Source organism: Pyrus communis, chromosome 1, assembly GCF_963583255.1.
Source record: "Pyrus communis chromosome 1, drPyrComm1.1, whole genome shotgun sequence".
Classification (NCBI taxonomy): domain Eukaryota; kingdom Viridiplantae; phylum Streptophyta; class Magnoliopsida; order Rosales; family Rosaceae; genus Pyrus; species Pyrus communis.
Genome location: NC_084803.1, coordinates 2,025,670 through 2,047,804, shown reverse-complemented (window position 1 = coordinate 2,047,804; position 22,135 = coordinate 2,025,670). Strand labels below are relative to the sequence as shown.

General features: G+C 35.5%; 2 protein-coding genes across 2 annotated transcripts; both read left to right on the top strand.

Annotated features, from left to right (window-relative positions):
- Positions 1–10,323: 10,323 nt before the first annotated feature.
- LOC137716241 (probable transcription factor KAN4) lies at positions 10,324–13,992 on the top strand. The gene is made up of 6 exons (XM_068455669.1): positions 10,324–11,373; positions 11,585–11,661; positions 11,970–12,009; positions 12,291–12,390; positions 13,385–13,487; positions 13,594–13,992. The coding sequence occupies exons 1-6, from the start codon at positions 10,857–10,859 to the stop codon at positions 13,768–13,770; spliced, it is 1,014 nt and encodes a 337-aa protein (XP_068311770.1). The 5' UTR covers positions 10,324–10,856; the 3' UTR covers positions 13,771–13,992.
- A 4,943-nt stretch (positions 13,993–18,935) lies between these two features.
- Positions 18,936–20,801, top strand: LOC137743793 (cytochrome P450 CYP82D47-like). The gene is made up of 2 exons (XM_068483734.1): positions 18,936–19,962; positions 20,083–20,801. Exons 1-2 carry the CDS (start codon positions 19,015–19,017, stop codon positions 20,704–20,706), a joined length of 1,572 nt encoding a protein of 523 aa, XP_068339835.1. The 5' UTR covers positions 18,936–19,014; the 3' UTR covers positions 20,707–20,801.
- Positions 20,802–22,135: the final 1,334 nt, after the last annotated feature.

The following is a 22,135-nucleotide window of genomic DNA, read 5'->3' as shown; positions in this document are numbered from 1 at the left end:
CGTTCGGATTTGAGCTTCGATTAACTTCACCCAGGCCCATTTCGTTTATGAGCCTCATTTACCAATTTCAACAGTATACTGGGCCTGACCAATGGAGTACCTGTTAGTGGTAATGGGCCGGCGGACAAACCGAAACATACAGATAACGGACAAAAGGTTGGTGGTTTTTTCATCCAAGAGAGAATATTGGTGGTTTAGGGTACCAATCGCAAGTAGTGGATTGTAATAGTGATTAGCGCATTTTTCTTTATTCTATTTCATTTTGAATTTAACTTTTTTTTTTTTCCTTCTCTGCTTAGTGTAGATCAATATAAAATTTCGCTTCTAATAAATAGAAAAAGATTAAATACCACTTGATATGATGCCAAAGGGCATCATATTAACCGTACATGTGTCAATTGTCCATAACAGATTTGATTGTGCTATTGGGTTTGTTGCTTTATTAGTTGTATTTGTTATAAATAAGGGCTTCTGTAAGAAAAACAATTTCCTTGACACTTGAGTGAAGGTTGAAAGAGATCCTATCACCACTTTGGTCACTATATCCAGATCAAAATTTTACTTTGGTCACTGTTCTTTGAATTTTAACAATTTGGCCATTGTGTTGTTTACTTGTGAGGCAATTAAAGCCCACCTGACTAGATTAAATAAAGGCATGAGGCCATCGAGGAGCTCACATAACATTCTAGAGCATGCCGTAGATATTTACCTCCCAATTACGCATATCAACGCTTATACTAGACGTAAATAACCAAAATGGTTAACGTATAAAAACGCAACGCAATAAAAAATTGAGTCATATGAAAAACACAGAGATCAAAATTGAACTAACATAGGGATCAAAATAGGATTCAAGCCCTTCTTTTAGTTAGGATCACTAATTATTAATTATTCATTTGTATCTCTCATTATTATCAAATGTCAATAAAAACACTAAATTTGTTTTTCGGGAAATAATTGTTATCTTATCAAATAACTACAAACACAAGAATTCGCTCATAGTGGACTCCATATTTCCTATTGAGAAATTGATCTCTTACCAGAAATTCCAGATTCCATGACTCTCTTTTCTGCCAAGGCCTTGACTGTTCACCAATTCTCCCTGACCACACATGGTCCACCATTATCTATAAAACTCTAGCTAGGGTTTATGCCATGACTATATATGCTCCAAAGAGAGAAAAAGATAAATTTTAAAAGAAAATAATTGCAGCCCACACTTGGATGCATGTAATTAATCTACTTATTTACCAGAACACTGCATATGAATGCATTTCTTAGTTGAAAGCTTCCATTTGTTTTCTTTCTTAAGTACCATTTTAAATTTGGTTTTATAATAATTAGGCTCTAATTGTGACCTGTTTTTTCTTCTAATTTATGTCTGATATTCTGCCAATTCAGGAATCATTTGACTGTTCACGTGGCATTTCCGGCCACAACACTGTACACAGTAAACATGAACAACGTCCTATTTCGTTTCTACTCTTTGATGTCTTTCTCACCAGTGTGATTATTATAATATTTAAATCTCTTGATACTAAAAGATAATAATTCAAACACGACCAATTTGATCTAGTGGATGTTTCAGGTTAGTGCCAAATGTGGATATATTGTTGGATGGATGTTGACGTTTAAGGTTGATGAGTTTTTTCCTCTATGCTATAGATGCGAAGCAAGACAATTGCCAGCACAGATGGGACACCCCTAATTCCCATATATATGAGTGTGAGAAAGAGTAAAAAAAAAAAATGGAAATATATGATGGTGCTTTGGAGGTTTGGAACAAATATAGATTAGCTATTTTTAGCAGAGATTGCATTTTACTCTAATCTAGTAAGGATTATATATAGTTACGACATGTTCTTCGTATTTAGGAGGAAAAAAATGAGAGAAACAGTGAAATATACGAGAGATCTTATGTGGTGAATGTATAGTTCTCTGCAATAGTCATGTATTATTTTAGTTCTCTGCAATAATCATGTATTATCTCATTTTGCTACAGTAAAAACGAATTTCATGCTAAGTATATGCTCCTTTATAGGGGTATATATATTTACTACAAATTTAAATTTAATTTGTGTGGTCCAGAGGACAACTATGGGGAAAATGAGGGAGAGACAGTGTCACGGGAATACACAAAGGATCTTTCCCAAGCAAACAAGAAGTTTATTTAATTCCAAAAGGGAAAAGAGAGCTGAGGATTTTAAGCGATTGGGATGTATGATCCCCATATACAACTAAAAGCTCAGCGGAAAACCATCAAATTTTTCATAATTGAAAACAGGACTAAAACGAGGGCTTAAGCTGCAGATGAACTATCACAGGTTCACTGCATGGGAAATGGAATGGAAAATGATGGAAAACTACGTTCGGAATATTAATTGAATGAAAGCGTTCAAAATCGACAGAATGGAAAGGGATTTCTCTTTTTCTTGGAAATTATTTGAAATTGAAATAAGTATATACATTCTTCAAGAAAAAAAAAATCTAAATTTTCATTACCAAGAACAAGAATAACAGGTGCCAAATAGATATTCTCCCGTGACCAACTTCTGGATCTGGAGGAAATTCACACAAAGCACAAATGAATTTAAACCCTATATGGTCGCCACACAAGACCACTAGAACCAGTAGTGTCCCGGAGTATATTTGTCACAAAAAACGATAGGCATGACAAACCTTAACACCTGGGCCGCCCATGAGGGTAGCCTAAGTAGGCGCCCGCCTAGGGACCCCACTTCGGAAGGACCCCCAAAAAAATTTTATATCCTGTAATTAACATATAAATACAAAAAAAGTAAGAAATATCATAATTCATTTGTTAGTGCAGTGAAAATGTTGGCTTCATTTTTCTTTGGGGTGTTGAGTTCCAAACACGAAGCTCTCTTTGCAATCTTTTTTCTTTCAACTTCCCATTCTCTCCATTTCTATCGAATGTTTAAACCAACTTCCCATTCTATCATTTCTATTGAATGTTTAAACCAACTATCATATGGTCTTAAAGATTGTACTTTAAGGTAATGAAAACTTTGAATTTTATATTTTTCTTTTCAATAACTTTTTATTCAATGGATTATTTTAATATTCAATTCGTTACTGTGATGTTGATTTTAGAAGAAAAAAAACACAAGAGAAACAATTGGTGTTAAATTTATTATACTTGTCAATTAAGTTTTATTGTTATTTGCTCACTGGATCATCAAGTTTTATTATTCTTCACTCTCAATCTTAAACTCTTGATTACAAACATTTAGTACATTTGTGTCTAAAAACGTGAATTGTGTAATGTTTAAATAATGTTTGTATATTTATTTTCCTTTGATATTAATTTTTAATGATATTTGATGTGAAAATAGAACTTTTTATGTATTTAGCGAATTTTTTTTTTTATACAAATCAATATACAAAGAACCGGAGATCAGAGAATTTTAGGGCCTAACTTCGAAGGCTCACCTAGGCCCCCGAATTCTCAAGGCCGGCCCTGCTTAACACGGGACCTTTACATAAAGCCACCGCAAAAAGCAAGGCCGCCTCAAATCGCCAAGGTAACACAAACTCACTCTAGGCAGTACAAGCACGAAACATAAATTAAACTGAAAAACCTAAGCTAAAGCCGATGATGTGTCTACGAAGGAGATGCAGGTACAGAGATGGCAAGAGGTGTGGGTAACAGGGAACGTGGGATGTTAGTTTTAGCAAGGACAACACACAGAAGGGTGGGTCGCAGGGGGGTTCCAGCCAAAGCCACTATCGTGGACCTAAACACAACGACAACACCACAAACCATAGCCGTGCATAAATCTGTTGGCACTAGAAACCGTTTTAGAATTTTTTGTCGGCCAGCGTGGGTCACAGTTGTAGCAAGGTCAATAACAGTAGTGTGTGTGGTATAGCGGTTGCCAAGCCAAAGCCACCGACGTGCGACGCTGTTGCCTGCCACCACCACGAACCAAGCAGCGGACGAATAATACTTTCAAGGGAAGCCCCATGAAAGCCCACGCTGCGGAGAGGAAATCGTGCCTTCAGATTTGGGCATCAAACCACCCCGAGCACCCAATCAAACTATTCCCGGGAAAAGCCCTTGGCCAACACCCTCGACAGTTAAGGACAATAAAATTGGCCCATTATCGTTAAGAAAGACAATAATCTGGCTTAACCCAACCAAAAAGAGTGTTGGAGATGTCGTTAGGTCAGGGAAAGGGAGAATGAGAGGACATACAGGATGCAGGAGAGGGGGTGGCGGCAAGAAGGCTGAGGGGAGATGGAAGAAACAAAAGGGGTGAAATAAGGGTGGGAAAAAGATGAGAAGGACTGCCACGGAACAACGGGCCGACGATTGTGTTGTTCCTAAATTTAGGGTTTTTCCAAGAATGCGAGAAAAGGTGCTGAGAGAGAGAGGACGAGTAGGAATGTGTGTATTAGCAAAAAAAATTTAAGAGCTAGAAAGAAACACATGCCAAAAGAATGATGAGCATGAAAACGTTTGTATTAGTTTCTTTTTGTAAATATATTTTCCTAATTAACTGACCTAACTCCTAAATAAATATCTATATCAAACTTAACTTCTAAGGCATGGAATGACATAGAGCTGACTGAAAAATCACACCGAACCATACAAAATAGGGTTAGACCTAATTTAAATACCCAATGGATCTCTACAGAGCTGTTTAGCTACCATCGAGGGTGAAGGTATTGTCCAGCCAATTTTAAAATGCAGAAGAAAGTCTCAAGTTTCAAGAGCTTGCGTAGGCTCTGAGCTCATGCGTTCTTCTTTTATTAATGTTTAATTTTTATTTGTAAATTGGCTTCCCTTTCAGCTCAGCTTGGTAAATCTAGGTAGCTGCCTCTCTGCTTTTGTTTGAAAAAACTTGGCATGAAGTTGCTATTGAATCAGAAGTGTTGGACCAAAAGTGATAAGAAGAACCAGGCCAAATCGAGTTTTCAAATGTTGAACCTTTTAAGTTGTGTTTGACTGCATTATTGTTAGTTTGGAGAATGACTATTGACATCCGTCAGCTTTTCCTTCTTCAGTAGAGCATCTTTTAATTCCTTGATAACGAAAAATGTTCTCAAAGGCATCGGGAAATTTATTCCAATCAGCCAAATTGGCCAGCGATCTTGATGGATGCATCATGCATGCATGCTTGTGTTTAGAGTACCGATAACATTTGTTTCTCTTTTTAGTTTTATAAATAATAAGATATGTACAAATGTTCATAGTGAGACAACAAAAATTTGCTACTGCAATGGAGTTACATGCACAATTAAGTAAATAACTCGTTACAAATATATTGTCGTCGAATTTTAAAGTATGCATTCTAACCCAATAAATTCAAATATTATCTATGACCAAATTAAATCTAATTAATTAGCATTTTTCTATAAATATTCAATATATGCATGCATGCATGTTGATGTGTTGGCATCGTCTTATTCTTTAAATGATGTAATGTCATGGGGCACGTGAGCCTAAACGGCGTTGATTTCGGTGATTCCTTCCTTTCTTTTTTGTCGTTTCATTGATACTCAAAGGAAGAGAAGGAGAAGGTGGCGATGTTCAAATCTCAAAGCAACACATGCTTGTATGGCTGTATCCGAATCTCACGAATCGCCATGAAGAAACTAATATTCTTCTCATAAAAATATGATTCTCCTGATTACTACATACTTTATACGTACAAGTTTAATTACCTCTACTAACAATAAGACAGTAATTAACTCAGTCCTGGTAATTAAAAATGGGTAAGGGTCGGCTTGCCCTGTTTTTTTACTTTCCAAATTTCTAAGAGTAGAGCTATTTTGCTAAGGAACCTTCTAGCTAGCTAGCTCTTAGAATGCCCTTAAATTAAGATAACTAATCCAGATTAACCCTAACCGTAACCCTAACCCTGTTAAGCTTGAACTGTTTGCCAGAATATTACGGTTAGGTTTCATTCACACACTATTGGTCTAGTGCACGTGAAAAGATGAAAACATTAATTAGAAATTTGTATATATAATTTTTATTTTGAGAAGCAAATAAACAGTAAAACAAAAGCAACATATATCTTTACAAGAACATGCATGTCTTGGTAAGCTATAAGTTAAATTTATGTTCAGCTTCTAACTTGGGATGCACTAAAACAGGAATTAACAAAATGCAAGGAATAATTAACACAAGAAGGCATCTCTAAGTAATTAGCAAAGTGTACTATTGCTTGTAGTTTATCTGTCACTTTTCTAAATTAAGGTTTGTCCTGCATATTAAGGCCAACTAGGCATGCAAATCTAAATCATGAATTCAAAGTTCATATTGTTGTTCCTCACTTGTATATCAGTAAAATATGTGGTGTAACATGAATATATTCCATTATTAGTATCTCTCGTCAAACAACATCTATCACGTGATGAGAACAATACTAATAACGAGGAGATATGCCTGATTGTATCAATAATCCCCTTACATATCTGGTCAAGGGAGTGTATATAATATTTGAGGTAGGTGGCGCATGATATGAAAATGAAATATTAGAATGTGCATTATTTTAACGTGGAACCAATTGGGGTCCTTGTCAAAAAGGGACTTAATTAAAAAGTAGGGATATGGTCAGAAGATTAAAATAGGTAATTAATATGAGAGGGTAGGGAGATGGTGTTATGAGACAAACTCATGGAATATAACTCAAGGAATAATATGGCAATGGCCCCAAGCATTTGACAACATTGCAAATGAACCCGTAGAGAGACATGTTGACCGGATATTCCCCTCAATACTTCCAACAAGATGAGGATTGAGGATATATATGTGATCATGATTCATCGAGGTGTGTGTGTGATCATGTACTTTTAATTAAGTTTAATTAATTAATTTAATACTAAAATAATTAGAGAGAAGAAATACAAAATTTTCTGTTCTTCGAGAATCTCGAGCGCATCAGGCGCTGACCGTGGCTTCGAAAACTATTAACAAATGATTAACGTTTTCTAGTCATCTTGTTGTTTCTGTAATCACGATTAATAAACTAATTAAACAAATCGTATAATAAAGAATAGGAAAAGTCATGGGTTTTTGAGTTGAAAGTAATATTATAATATTAAGCATAAAAGACCAATGGAAGAGAACAAACAAAGAGCCCATTGCCCAGACAAAGTCACGTCCATATGTCACGTGACCGGAAGCCATGTTGACGCCGAGGAATATGGTCTCTGAGATGAGTTTTGCGTATTTTTCTAATTTTAATTTTGTGGCATTCCACGCGCGGGTGGGGCTCGACAGATGGGTTTTGGCCAAGGAATACTTGGACACGGAGAGGGAATATTGGGGACGATCGAAGACCGTGTATCGGACAGATACTAGTCCTTGAAATTATCATCCTCACCTTCATCCACTTCCTTGTACACGCTCTCGTTTCCACACGCGCTGGTCCTTGCTTACATTGAAGCACTATATTGTGAAGCACACACTAGGGTTTCACTTCCTTTCCATCTAATTATGATAACGATTTTTTTCCGTGAATATGTCATAACAGCAAATGATTATGTTTTCAATCAATGTTTAATGATCATCATGACATTAAAAAACCAATCAGGTTGTGATTGTTTAATTATTCATATACATTGAATCAATATTAGTTTAATAACAAACTATAGTTAACGTAATACTTATTCATAATGTGCGATGCGCTCTTTAGACGATAATTGAGAAAACGGTACCATTTATGAGGCTATGACATGTACAACGAAAATTGTTAGTCACAAGTATATATAAACAAGAAAATGCACTTTATTTGACACAATGTGACACTCAAAAGGAAATCACATTAATTTTAGAGAAAAAAGACTAGAATCCATTAAAAGCATGAGGAAATATTAAAGATTGGATGAATAATATGAAACATAACAACCCTAACTCATAATAAGTTGGTTACATACCCTATCTCAATTCTCAATCTAAATGGAAACAAAAATGAAAATAACCAAATTTCGAAAGTATCCTTAAAAGTTTTATCTAGTAAACGAAGAAACTTAGTATAAAAAACTTATAGCTCAAGGAAAAACAGTGCTTTAAACGCAAGAACCGTTCTCATCTTCAATCCCAGCTTATTACGGTCTAAATAGGAGCTCAAAATCCAAATTTGCAATGCTTAAATCTTGCTAACAATTTTGCATTTGTCGAACTGTTCTTGAATTCGCTCCATCATGTTTTATGCTTCACTAATGCAATCCTAATAAGGAGGGAGGTGATTGAACTAAAGTACATGTGGAGCGCGTGGCATAAGGAATGTTTGAAAACCTTGAATACTTAGAAATGCATGTGGGTCTGCGACCCTGGTGTCGCCGGACACCCCAGCCACTCTGACACCTCCTCTATGCTTCATCAGAGCGGCCTGAGGTGTGCAAAAGGTGCCACCGCACAAGATCCCTGATTTAGAAGGGTCTCTAAATTTTCATTACATGTATACAAATGTATATAAAATAGATTAGATGCAAAAGACAATCTTATCTGTGGTTATAGCGCTAACGGTTTAGCTCTTCTTCCTTATAGCCCATGTCCTGGATTCAAATCCTTGTGATATTGCTTTGCTATTTTAAGCTTTTGCAAATTTGTAAACTTAAAAAAGGAGATAACAAAAACGCATCCAACGTGTATCGAACTCATGACCTTTAAAGGTAAGGAAAAAAAACCTAGCTGATCAAACAACTTATTTTTGTTGCAATAACTTTAATATTTTAGCTTTATAGATGAAAAAAATTGAAAAAAATAATAATAAAGAAATATAACATTAAAAAAAAATGAAAGGCCTCCATCCAAGTTTTGCTCAGGGCCGATCCTGTGCTTCATACTCATCTTCAATTCAATTCAACTCAACTCATCTATATATGCGCGCGCGTGTGTGCTCATTTATATTCCATTCCCTTCTTCATCATTTCGTTATTTCTAATTAGCTATGATTTAATCATATAGTGAACTAACTAATTAGCTTAATTAAAAAAATAAAGTAGTTAGCTAAGGTATTTGTTCATGGGGTTCGCACGCGTACAACTCGATTATGATCGACAAACTGGTATTGCCCACTTGGACCAGCGACTATATATTGTTCAAATTAAACTGGTTTCAAATATATTATGAGGGAGAATTGGCAGAGGCTGCAGCACCAGATCAGCTGGCAATTAATGTATATATAGTCGGTTTGATTGAGTTGATTAAGTAAGAGTTAGGGTTGGCCTTAGGCCCTTAGCCTTGGAAACAAAAAACTATTGTGCGATACAACCAGTTCATATAGTGAAAAACGAGTTTTACATTGATTATTTTTTGGATAATGCTAGGGAGATCAAAATTTTAAATTAAATTTTGTAAACCAAATGATGTGGATATTGATGAGTACAACAATATATTTTACACTAAGACGAGGTGAAGTTCGGCTAAGCCATGCAATGAGTAACCTAATTTGGTATCGAATTTGCCATCCACGAGATTCGGACCTAAGACCTCTCACTTACAAGTGAAGAGGAATACCACCAAACCATAGTACTAAGTATCTGTTGGATTATTACTTAAGTGTGATTAACGTGCTTATTTCCTATTAATAACACATCATTTAATTTAGAAATTTAGTTTCCCTTAACCTTCATTACTCTTATATATTCTTATTTTCTAGTCAAAACGAATCCACTAGGACTAAGAGAAAAAGGGTTTAGTTTTCGAGTTACGAGCGTCTCGGATCGGAGAATTCAAATCTGAAATCATGAAGTATACTCATATGCATGCCTCAAAACTTTGATCAGAACCAACAAATTGCACCCCGTAATGGAAGCTAAAGATGACCCTCAAGTGGTGATAATACTCACCATCTTATTTATTAATGTTGAATGAATTTAAATTTTGAATTTTAAAATTTTTATTTATTTACTATACATATTTCAAAATTTAAACTCATATACAGTGGTGAGTATCACCATTTCTTGACGGTGGTGAGAAACATATTCCCTTCTATAATTGTTAATTGTCACGTCTGGAAGAAAGAAAACGAATAAGGGCATAGCTGGAGTTTTGAACGGTGGATAATCTAAGGGCTGCAGTACTGGTCAGTCAATCCTCGTTCATGAATAAAATGGAAATATTCTAGTTTAAGGAAAATATTAAAATTCAACGAGAATTATACCTGATAGTAACAAAAAGAGTAAGTAGCGTATTTAAACAGGTCGCGATCCATCCATACATACATAACATCCATCAAAACCTAGAGAGAGAGAGAGAGAGAGAGAGAGAGAGAGAGAGAGAGAGAGAGAGAGTCAATTCCGTTTCCGATATTCCATTGAACAGTGCCCCATTTGTTTTCTCGAATTCCAACCATTCCCTGTCCCTGCAGAAACCTCCATTATATCCCGGCACCTCCTTTTCATTCTCTACCATAAAAAACATAAACCAAAATACCAAAAGACCAGGCTTCTCTCTCTCTCTGGCTCTCTCTAGCTGTAGAAACTGGAAAGCAGGAAAGGTCTCTGATCCCTCTGCACTCTCTCTTAAATACACAACTTCCCCTTTTCACTAACTTTTCCTGCATCCCTTCATCCCAAAAAAACTCTCTCACTTTCTCCATTTCCCTCTCTCTCTCTCTCCCCCTCTCTGACTAGTTGTTTGATCCTACTTAAAAAAGCCTATCTCCGGCTACCTACTTACTAATTTATATGTCTGATCACTTCCTCAACCCCAATGCAAATCATAAGGCACTCATGACCCTATAATTATCATACCTCTCAATCCTTTTTCCTTCATATTATTAATTTCCACATTTCTCCCTCTCTTTCCTGTTTGCTATAGGAATCTCTCTTATTGTTCCTCACCATTGTCACTCATTTTTCTCCCTGTGTACCTCATGAGTCCAAATCCTAGCATGATGAAAAAAATTTCTTTACCCTTGCCTGATCTCTCTTTACAGATCAGCCCTCCATCATCTGCGGATGATCTTCCATACGATATCGGAGTAACGAGAAAAGCACTTTACAGTACAGACAGGAGCTCAGCCACCGACTCCGGCACCAGCGGAAGCGATTTGAGTCAGGAACATGGCTTCTATCACCTTGAAAGGAGTGGCAGTTACAATCGTGCTTCGGCGGTTGAGGAGCCAAAGTTGAGTTTAGGGTTTGATGAAGGGAAAGATCATCATCACCATATGGCTAGTCCTCCTCCACGAGCCCTCCAAATGCCAAGAAACTTCAACAGTAATCATTACTTCAACCACCACCACCCTCAAATCTACGGCCACGAGTTCAAGAGAAGCGCGAGAACGGTTGGTGGTGTGAAAAGAAGCATCAGAGCTCCAAGAATGCGGTGGACTACAACCCTCCATGCCCATTTCGTTCATGCAGTGCAGCTTCTTGGCGGCCATGAAAGTAATCGACAAATCTTTTTAATTTCTACACATTTCTATTTAATTTCCAAGAACAATTAATTACAAGTTATACTGGGAGAAAGTGAATCAAACCCCTTGCAAAAAATTAAGATAAAACCCCTTGAAAACAGTTAATTATTAAAGTTATTTCAATGCTAATTCTTGTTTCTTATGTAATTGGTAAATTAATTAAATTAAAAATATGACTGCAGGAGCAACGCCAAAATCTGTGTTAGAGTTGATGAATGTGAAGGATCTAACCCTTGCTCACGTGAAGAGTCACTTGCAGGTGGGCTATATCATCACTGCTTACTCATGTGTCCTCAATCTTCTTTTAATTGTTTGATTTCAAACATACAAATAATGAAATTGGTCCTTCTTTGTAATTTTTCAAAGAGTTGTTATATCAATGTACCTTTTAACATATTTGTATTTTTACAATATGGGTATGATTCATTTGTAGTGGGGGGTAGAGAACAAAAGGGTGAGGACAAAAAAGCATCTAGGGGGGGTACTTGCAGAAAATGTGGACCTTTTCTAATTTTTCATCTTCTCTAATTTTTTTCTTCTATTTTTCGTTTGGGTGTTTTCATGCAGATGTATAGAACAGTGAAGAGCACTGACAATAAAGGAACAGGTAATTAGATTTTCGATCCGGCCCTCTCATCTTACAAGGACCCATATTATTGTTTATTTATCTTTCCATTATCTCTTTGTTTGGGAGCTTGGGGTGATCTGAGTGGGACTTCGATCACTTGATCCACTGTGTCCTCCCAAACTAAAACAAAAAAAATGGTTGAGGGCCGGGATATAACTGCACTGACGTTCAGTAGTTGTTAGGTAGCCAGTCCACTTGAATTATTTGCTCGGTGTCTGATAAATCCAGGGCATTGGCTCAATCTATTATAAATGTTGCAGGTCATGAAGGGCAAACAGACATGGGTTTGAGTCAAAATCCAGGAATCAATCCAGCACTTCAAGTCAATGGACAATTATCTTGTGAAGCTAATGCTAATAGGTGAGTTCTCTAGTTTTAATTTGTTTTTCTTGTACAAAACACTAAGTTAAGCGTATAAGGTCAGTTTAAGTGGTGATTAAGCACGAAATAGTGAGTTAGAATTAGAATAAATTCATAGTTCAGGTCAGACCAATAAGCAAAATCCTTCGCATTAATTACTTGGTTAATAAGTGGTATTAGTAAATGATTGCAAATGTTAACATACATGCACGAATTTTTACAAGCTAGTACTCTTGGAGATGGAATTTCTTTTGGTCCAACATGGTGGCTGTCTGTCTTTGTTAATGGTGTAGAAAAATATTTATTGCTGAAGTCTCAAAGCACTATGAATTTGATGAACACGGAGTTAATTAGCTAGGGTTTTTATGGGGAATGTAGGTATTACGTCTGTCCTTTAGAACGATCTCCACATCTCACATCCGTTGGATTGTGAATGCGTATTAGATATGATCCCAATGTGTACCAAAAGTCAAGGAAATTCACTGCAAATCTCAACGCTGTTGAAATCCGACGGTTGTGATATTTGACACAAATCACAAAGAATCAAAGACCTTGGATAGATTAGCTAGCTAGGGGTAGGCATGTCCAACCACTTGGCCACATCGATGCATTTTGTTGACTCCATTATGTATGGCAGGGAGAAATAATGCTGTTGTTGCACAGGACGTCTGAGTCCTGCTCTTCTTAGAATCTCAGTTGCTAGATCTCAGTTGCCGGTAACAAAGTGGCTTGACATGCATTTTGTTGATTGCGTTAGGTAGGGCAAAGTCACATTTTCTTACCCATAAAAGTAAAACAGATAAGGGCCTTTAATTTTACAATTATTGTGTATATGTTTTTTCTATAACACAACATATATCGGAAATTACTTTGATTTAAGCAAAGAACGATTTAAACTTAAATTTATGAGAACAAAAATATTGTTCTAACTAACTGACATAAGTCATATTTGTGTGATTATGTTTGATGACTAACAATATAATTTTGTGTGCAGAGGTTTGTGGCCTTCTTTGACGGAGATCACAAATGGGAGCTCTAATTTAAGACATGGACATGGTTTGACATATTCTCATTCTCCACCATCAAATGGCACCAAGGTATGCAAAAATAATCACAATTACTATATCAAAATTTTACAAGAAATTTGTGTATATGTGTGTGTGTGTCTTTATATATAACATTTTATTTATATTTGATATATAGGTGAAAGAAGAGGATTCAGGCCGCCGTCATGTGTATGCTCAAAGCCTGAAGGAAGGGCCGACGCTGGATTGTAGTTCCTTGGCATCGTCGGATATGTACCTTAATCTAGAGTTCACTCTTGGAAGGCCAAGTGCCGAGTGGACTGTGCTCAATAACCTCAACCTTCAAATGACTTGACCGTAGCTAGCTAATTAAGCTTTAAAATTAATCAAGTGTTACTTAATTAAACACTAGAGTTAATATATGTTAATTTGCCTCTTAATTTTTAGGCAGACGTCGAGAAAGAAAATATCTAATGTGCAATATCAATCACTTCATGTAACTTTCGATTCCATGTTTAATTTTGGGAGAAATTAGGTTCACATTCTTCTTTTTGTTACTCCATTAATTAAAATCCTATTCATTTTCAATTTTTTATCAAGGTCCTTGGTATTAATAACATCATTAATTATTTGAATAATAAAATATTTTTATTTTTAAAATATATTCCTTTAGTGTTAAAAATGTTACAATTAGTATATATATATTTATGGCTAAATTTTTTATCATATATTTTTATTTTTAGTTTGTACCTATTTTTAATTTGCAAATATTTTTTAATTTGTACCAATTTTCTTTTCATTTTTTATTTGTACCCATATATTAGTTTCTTTTTGTGCCCATATTTTTTAAAGTTTTATTTGTGTTTGTACCCATGTGTACACTTTCACGTGACATTGTATATTTAATCAATGATAGAAAAATTACATATTGTATATTTATGTTTTATGCCTAAACTATGTATCATATATTTATATTTTTAGTTTGTACCCACTTTTAATTTGCAACATTTTTTTTTTAATTTGTAGTATTTTCTTTTTAGTTTTATTTTGTACCCATGTATTAAAATATTTTTTAAAAATTCATTTGTACTCATAATTTTTTAATCTTTTATATGTACCCTAATTTATTTATAATGTACCCATTCTTCTTTATTAATGTACCACTTTGTTATATGTGAAATGTACCAATTTTTTTTAACACTATGGATATATTCTTTTGCCATTTATTGTTTCTTATTTTTGCATAGTTTTTATTCATTTATTCAATCAAAATGTTTGAATTTTTTTATTGTAACCGTTTCTAATAGTATTAATATGAGGGATTTTAAATTTATAGGATTATAAATCTCATAAAATATCAAACAATTAATGTTAAAACTATAAAAATATAAATATTAATAGTAATATAATGAGGTGTACAAGGTTAAGGGACTTTGATCAAACTTTGAATACTATTAAGGTTTTAATCAAATAATGTTAAGGATTAGAGACCGCATCCAAAGTATCCCTTAATTTTGTCTCTTTTTAACCAGAAACTTAAGAGGGAAATGCATGGTATAACATAAATTATGTAATTTATCCTTAGTTACATGCAACTCTTTGTTGGAGCCCACTCCTAAAATAATGCATCAAATTTTACCTGGACAAGTGATCACTCTAATTAAAGCAATCGAACCTTGACATACTCTCAAGGACATAAGCCGATTATCTAGTCATGGTGCCTTCATACAAGTTGGTTTGGAACTTTTCCTTCTTTACAAGAACACCTCCATGGAATTCGGGGATGGTTACTAGGAGGAGTCTCTATCATGGATTTCTTAGTTGAGTTCGATAAGGTATCATTATAAGATTTTAAGCGCCATGGAGATGGACTACCCTTAAAGTAATTAATAAATAAGAAAGTTGAAGATCCACCATAAAACCAATTGTCCTCACATTCTCACAGTAATGAACCTAAACCAAATATACAATAAGTCATTTATCAAATACTTTTGTTTATTAAAAAAGACCAAGCTAGTCCTAAGGTTGAAAGATGAAGCCAACCCCTAATCTCACCCGAGGCATTTTGTCATACAACCCAACCCCTAATAATATGTGATTAAGTTGGAAAAATATTGGTGATGTTGATGGTGGATAATACTAAACCTAAAAGTTCATCAAGACAATGAGGCTCGCCTAGGTCAACTCACTTCTATCCTTAACGCCTAGCACAATTAATTGTCCTTCCACTCTGCCTATCTTCTTGTGGTGTTATAACTATAAGGGAGACCTCTCTTCGCATACTGACCATCCAGTTAGTTTCACTTATGGGGATAATCTAAGAACATGGGGCGTAAGAGCTGACATTGATTATTAACATGCTTTTCCAACTCATATCTTCCTACCTCTAATCACATGAGTTCTATGTAATTTTGGTGAGGATGTAATTAAGGAGTTGTCCTGCATCAAAGTTCTCAAAAATCTGAGATTTTTAAGCAATTGGGTCACTCATACTCGTTTTGGGGTGGAACCCAGATGATTTCTTTTGGGTGAACGGGTGGAACCCCAGATTAGCTCGTGGTTTCAAAAGCATTATTGATACACTTAAAGCAGTTTGTGAGGATGTTGAGAATTGTTTCAAATCGGAAACATGTTCGGTTTCATAAGTATGTACTTTGTTTCAAATTGGGAGCCTGAATTATCCCAATGTCGGGCCCTGCATGTCAAGTTATATAAGCCGAGAAGAGATCCTCTTCGGATCTCTTCCACTAAGGTCATCGGATCAAGTGATCTGGACCTTTGAAATTTCATCCAATGACTCACCTGTTTTGATACTTTAAAAGCTATAATAATTTTTTACCATTGGATGAAATTTCAAAAGTTCGGATCACTTGATCCAATGGCCTTGGTGGAAGAGATCCGTAGAGAATCTCTTCCCATATAAGCCTACATGATTATATCAACAAAGGGCCCCCATAAGATTTAAAAATGTCTGACCAAAAAGAAATCGTAGTTAAAAGGCCACCGACGACCGAGTGAAAAGATTGAAATGAAGATATGAAGAAAAATAAGCGTGATGGAATAAGTCAATGGAAAATTGTGAAATGCGGTTCCGTGCATGATGCGGCCCCTCTTTTGCTCAGAAAATGGGCATGGAGTCTGGACGAAACTACAGACAGAGATCGAGATTACGATTTCTGAATTAAGCACCACCACCAACGCCAAGTCAGGTGAATTATTGAACTTATGTATGTTCAGTATTATTGACTTTGTTCATCATTTCAGTCTGAATTTTCGCTTCTATCGTTTTCTGATTTCACTCCATTTGGACCTCTATGTTTTCATGAATTTATGTTTAGTTTTGCGGTCGTGAGTTGGGGAGTTTAGTTAGCTTCCGCTATACAGTCTTTGAAAAAATTGCTTTGCTGTAGTCCACGTCCAATTACAAGTAATATCGCATACATGTTGGATATGAATTTGCTTTACTTTGAATCTTGTCACCATTGTACTATCCATAATATGCTCATTTTGCATTGATTTTGGACATTTCACCCTTAAATCTTTTAGAACTTACAATTTTGAAATTAATACTTCAAACTCAATAATTTAAAAGAAAAATAAACACCGGGCTTATTATTTGTCTTTAGAATAGAGAATTTATAACTAAAAATTAATTAAAGCATGACAAGCAGATACATCAGCAATTCTCTTCCTTGTTTAGCTATTGAATGATATTTTATAAACTTATATGGTAGTTGGTTTGTTGCTTTTAATTTACAATTGTATTTTGAGTAGTTTATTGGCACTAACCATTTGCTCTGTTCGATGTTATTATCAATAAATCATTTTCCCACATTCGAATCTCAAATTAAAAATTACTAAGATTTGCTCCCCCTATACATTTTAACACCAATTTGATGGATGGTTTATTTAATAGTTAAGAAGATTGTCCGTAAGCACATGTAAAGTTCTTTTTTTATTTTATTTTTTATTTTTAGGTGAGATTGATACTCTTAACTCGTCTTCTCATGTGTGACGAATTTTTAAGTTTAACACATGGATAACAGAAATTGGAAGACATAGAGCACGTGTGGGTGTCAAGCTTCACACGCGGAACACCTTACTCTAATACCATTAAAAAAATTGAAGTTTCACTATAAAATCAAACTTTGTTAGATGATAAAAGTTCAAAACAAAATGATAAAAGTCTTCACTCAATAAAGTGGTTTAACAGTTTGATTTCCGATCGATCCTGCCAGCTGCACCTATAAGAGCAATTCCATCCATTTCCAAGGGCAAGGGCGAGGGCTTCTCAGTTGCCCTTTAACTTCAGAAACCACCTCGAGCGGGTTAAAAGAAGGATGGCAATTCGTGGGCCACAAAAGCCCGCCCAATTGCCCCTAATCAAGCCCGGCCTTCCGCCAGCCACGTTCTGCTATATGTTATTTCTGGCGCGTGTAATACCGTGCATCTCGGTGAGTGGGCCAACAACTTCTGGTATCGTGCGACTCGCTGCAGCAGCTTCAACTAAAGAACCCAAGAACCTTATGATCTGGACTTTTATTTAACGGTAAAAAAAAAAAAGTGATAAAGTTACGATTATGCCACATGGCACATTGTGGTGCGTCAGATTTTATTATAAGAAAAATCAAACTGTCAGGATTAATCTAACCGCTAAAAATAAAAAAAAAATATAAATATCCAACCACTTTCTTCATTAGCCTTTTATTTTTAATTAATTATATTTGTTGTAAAGCTATACTTTGCTTTGTATTTGAAATTAAATCATTGGAGTTAGGTATGAAATTTTATTTTTTAAAGAATAAACTTACAAAAGTTCACATGTACAAGACATTAAAAAAAAAATTGTGAATATTAATCGCCTTGTCAAATGGGTGGAGTGGGACAAAGACAATTACTTTGCAAAGGGACAATTGCCTTGGCTTGCTTTGTCCTTGCCGTTCTCCAACTAGTATTTAAAATATCAGTATCCGTGAAAATATCAACAAATATATCGATATCAATATTGGTTGCTTTTGATTAAAATAATGAAAATTTAAAATAAAACTTTAAGGTTGTCAAACATTAGTTTGGACGAAATAAGAGTTTCTCAGATATTTAACAGATATGTCAGAAATATCAGTAATATCTATCGATTTTAACCTAAACTTAAAATTCTTCTGATATAAGATAAAGTTTAGACTTCATCCTTTATTTCTATATATGTCTCAAATTTTTTATTTTATTTTATATTTTCTTAGAAATATCGATCATATAAAAGAAATTTTAAATGCTATCTCCATTTGCTCTATGCTTTTCCATATTTTAAATGGTGATCAGCTCTCCACGTGAGTCATCAAAATTTCAGCCACGAATCTTATGTTTCCGTATCTCAAAGTCTAAGTTCGTAGGTAACTGAAGGTAACCATACTACAATAATTGAATATGTCTATTCTGAAGTGATAACTGGTCCTTCCAGAAGTTAATTAGTGAATTGTGATGTGATGTAAAGACATTATTACTGATGGATACAATTTACAAACAAACACTACATTGATAAAGAAGTTGTACGATTAGCCAATCTCCAAAAAGCCACAGATAACTGATCCTTCCAGCAACAATGGAATTCCATCTCCCATACCTAAATACTGCCATAGCTGGAATCCTTGCCATACTTGTGCTTTCCTACTTGATCATAAACAGGAAGTCTAGAGCTGCTGCCTCGCTTCCCAAAGCACCGAAGGTTGTGGGTGGATGGCCTCTGTTAGGGCACATCCACTTGTTGGCAGGACCCGAGCTTCCCCATATACTTTTGGGAGGCTTGGTGGACAAGTATGGACCGGTTTTTTCCATAAATGTGGGCCTCAACTCAGCCCTTGTGGTAAATTGTTGGGAGGCGGCGAAGGAGTGCTTCACCACCAATGACTTGGCTGTTTCCTCCCGTCCCAAAATCGTAGGCGTTGAACACTTGAGCTACAACGGAGCCTTGGTGGCGTATAGCCCCTATGGTCCGTATTGGCGTGAAATACGGAAAATAGCAACCCACGAGCTACTCTCAAACAGCAGGCTGGAGCTGCTCAAACATGTTCGAGTGTCCGAAGTAGAGATGAGCTTGAAAGAGTTGTACAAGCTGTGGATCAAAAGAAAAGGAGGCTCAGGAGAAATTTTGGTGGAGATGAAGGAGTGGTTCGGGGATTTGACACTAAATGTGGTGTTTCGAATGGTTGCTGGAAAGCGTTACTTCAACGTTATGAATGGTAGTTTGAGCGACGAAAAGAAGGCGCGGCGGTGCCAAAACGTCATAAGGGATATGTTTCACTACATGGGATTGTTTGTGTTAGGGGATGCTGTTCCGTGGCTTAGGCGGCTAGATATAGGTGGGCACGAGAAAGCGATGAGAAGAACAGCGAAAGAGCTAGATCGTATTGTTGTGGAATGGTTGGAGGAGCACAAGCAGAGAAGAACTCAAGGCCAAGAGCAGGATTTCATGGATGTAATGCTTTCAATCCTCAATGGAGCAGATGTTGTAGGATTTGACGCTGATACAGTCAATAAAGCGACATGTTTGGTATGTAGATACATATTCTCTAAATTAATTTGAATGATAACATTGAATTCATATCTATAAATTGCAATTATCAGTTTTTAAATTGTATAGAGCATCCTAATTGAAATTATAATGTTTCAGGCCGTGATTGCTGGGGGCAGTGACACACCCATGGTGACTATGACATGGGCACTCTCGCTACTTTTGAACAACCGTCACACCTTGGTGAAAGCTCAAGAAGAACTAGACAAGCATGTTGGGAGAGGAAGGCTAGTGAATGAATCAGACATCAGTAACCTGGAGTACTTGCAAGCCATCTTCAAAGAAACGCTGCGTATGTACCCACCGGCACCACTCTCTGGCATAAGAAAATTCAGCGAGGACTGCACAATAGGAGGATACCATGTCCCAAAGGACACTTGGTTGATGATGAACCTATGGAAGATCCAGAGTGACCCCCGGGTTTGGGTTGATCCGATGGAGTTTAAGCCGGAGAGATTTCTTACCACCCACAAGGATATCGATGTGAAGGGTCACAATTTTCAGCTCATTCCCTTTGGTGGTGGTAGACGAATATGCCCTGGAATGGGTTTTGCTCTTCAAGTCATACAGTTAACCCTGGCTAGTTTTTTGCATGCTTATGACATCTCAACTCCAGAAAATGCAGTTGTTGATATGACTGGGAGCCTGGGGCTATCGAACGTGAAATCCACCCCACTTCGAGTCCTCGTCAAACCTCGCTTATCTGAAAATGTTTATGGATAATAATAATAAACGTCAATAATGCAAACTATATATGATATTTGTGGTGTAAAATGTGACTCATAATGCGTTCTATTTTTTCAGACTTAAACCCATTAATTAGAGTCCAACTAAACAAATTTCCTTAACAAGCTTGATATATCAGTTTTTATAATCTTCGTATTCCTAAAATACCCTCATAGAATGTAACGTGCATTTGGTTTGACTTATGATTAATAATTAATTGTTGCATTTTATTGTTTTCAATGCAATTAAATGTCAACTAACCTATTATTTGATTAGGCTTCTTTTCTCATATTTTTTTTTTTTACCAACAATCACCAAGGGGTAATATAAATAAAAATATTATGGTGTTTTCCGTTTGAAACATAGACAAATAATTTGTGTCAAAAAAATTATATAAAATAATGTATCTATTTTTTTTCTTTTCATAGGAAATAATTTACCTATTTATATGTTAGTACATTTAGAGAATTTATCAATAATAGCCAAAATTTAACACTCAATTTCATAAATATCATTTTTTATAAATTCCTTCAAATATAGCAGAAAAACCACTTAAATAGACTTCAATACCCTTATAATTAAAACCAAATAAACATAAGAGACAACACCCTATTAGATTAGAATTAAGGAAAAATGAGAGGCACATTTCGTGATGTCAAACCAATTGTAAATTGGAAACAAAAAGAAGTCCTCAGTTGAGAAACTCCATGTCACCAAGAAGAGAAGAAAAGAAAGACTTAAAAGAGGAGTACAAGAAACAACGCGAGCAAAAATGTCAAGACCGTAGTAGTACCACCGACAAAAATTCTGATGTCAATGAAAATTCAGAGTCTAAAGCTAAGACGAAACAGAAGAGTAGAGGGTCTATGCTTGGAGGAGTTTGAGTTGCTGTAGACAAAACCAGACCATAGGGAGGTGGTACATGATACAAAGATGTTTGGGGCTTCCATCTTTCCATTTCAAAATATTGAATTCCTAGCTCCCCAAATTATTGCCCAACTCAACATCAAAAAGAGGTTGAAATTTGGGGATGATCTGTAAAACACGGACACGAATATGACAATACGATACAACATGACACGGTGATATGAAAAATCTCTAAAAAGTAGGATACGATACGCGATAGATACAACAATAAATTTAGATAATAATAAACAAAGATAAAAATATAATTTAGAACATATTTTGATAACACGAGATCATTCAAATTCAAGTTCATTTGATTTATTGGAGAAGAAAAGTTGGAATTCTAATTCTCCTGGTATATATAAAAGAAGGATGACAGTTGTATTCATAGTTTCAATTAGAGGTTACTCTTCATAATTCATATTCACTGATTTCAAATAAAGCTTTGTCTCTTATTAATATTTTATTTGAAAGTGTAAAAGTATTCTAAAAGCATGATACTTGTATCCCAAATGTGGGA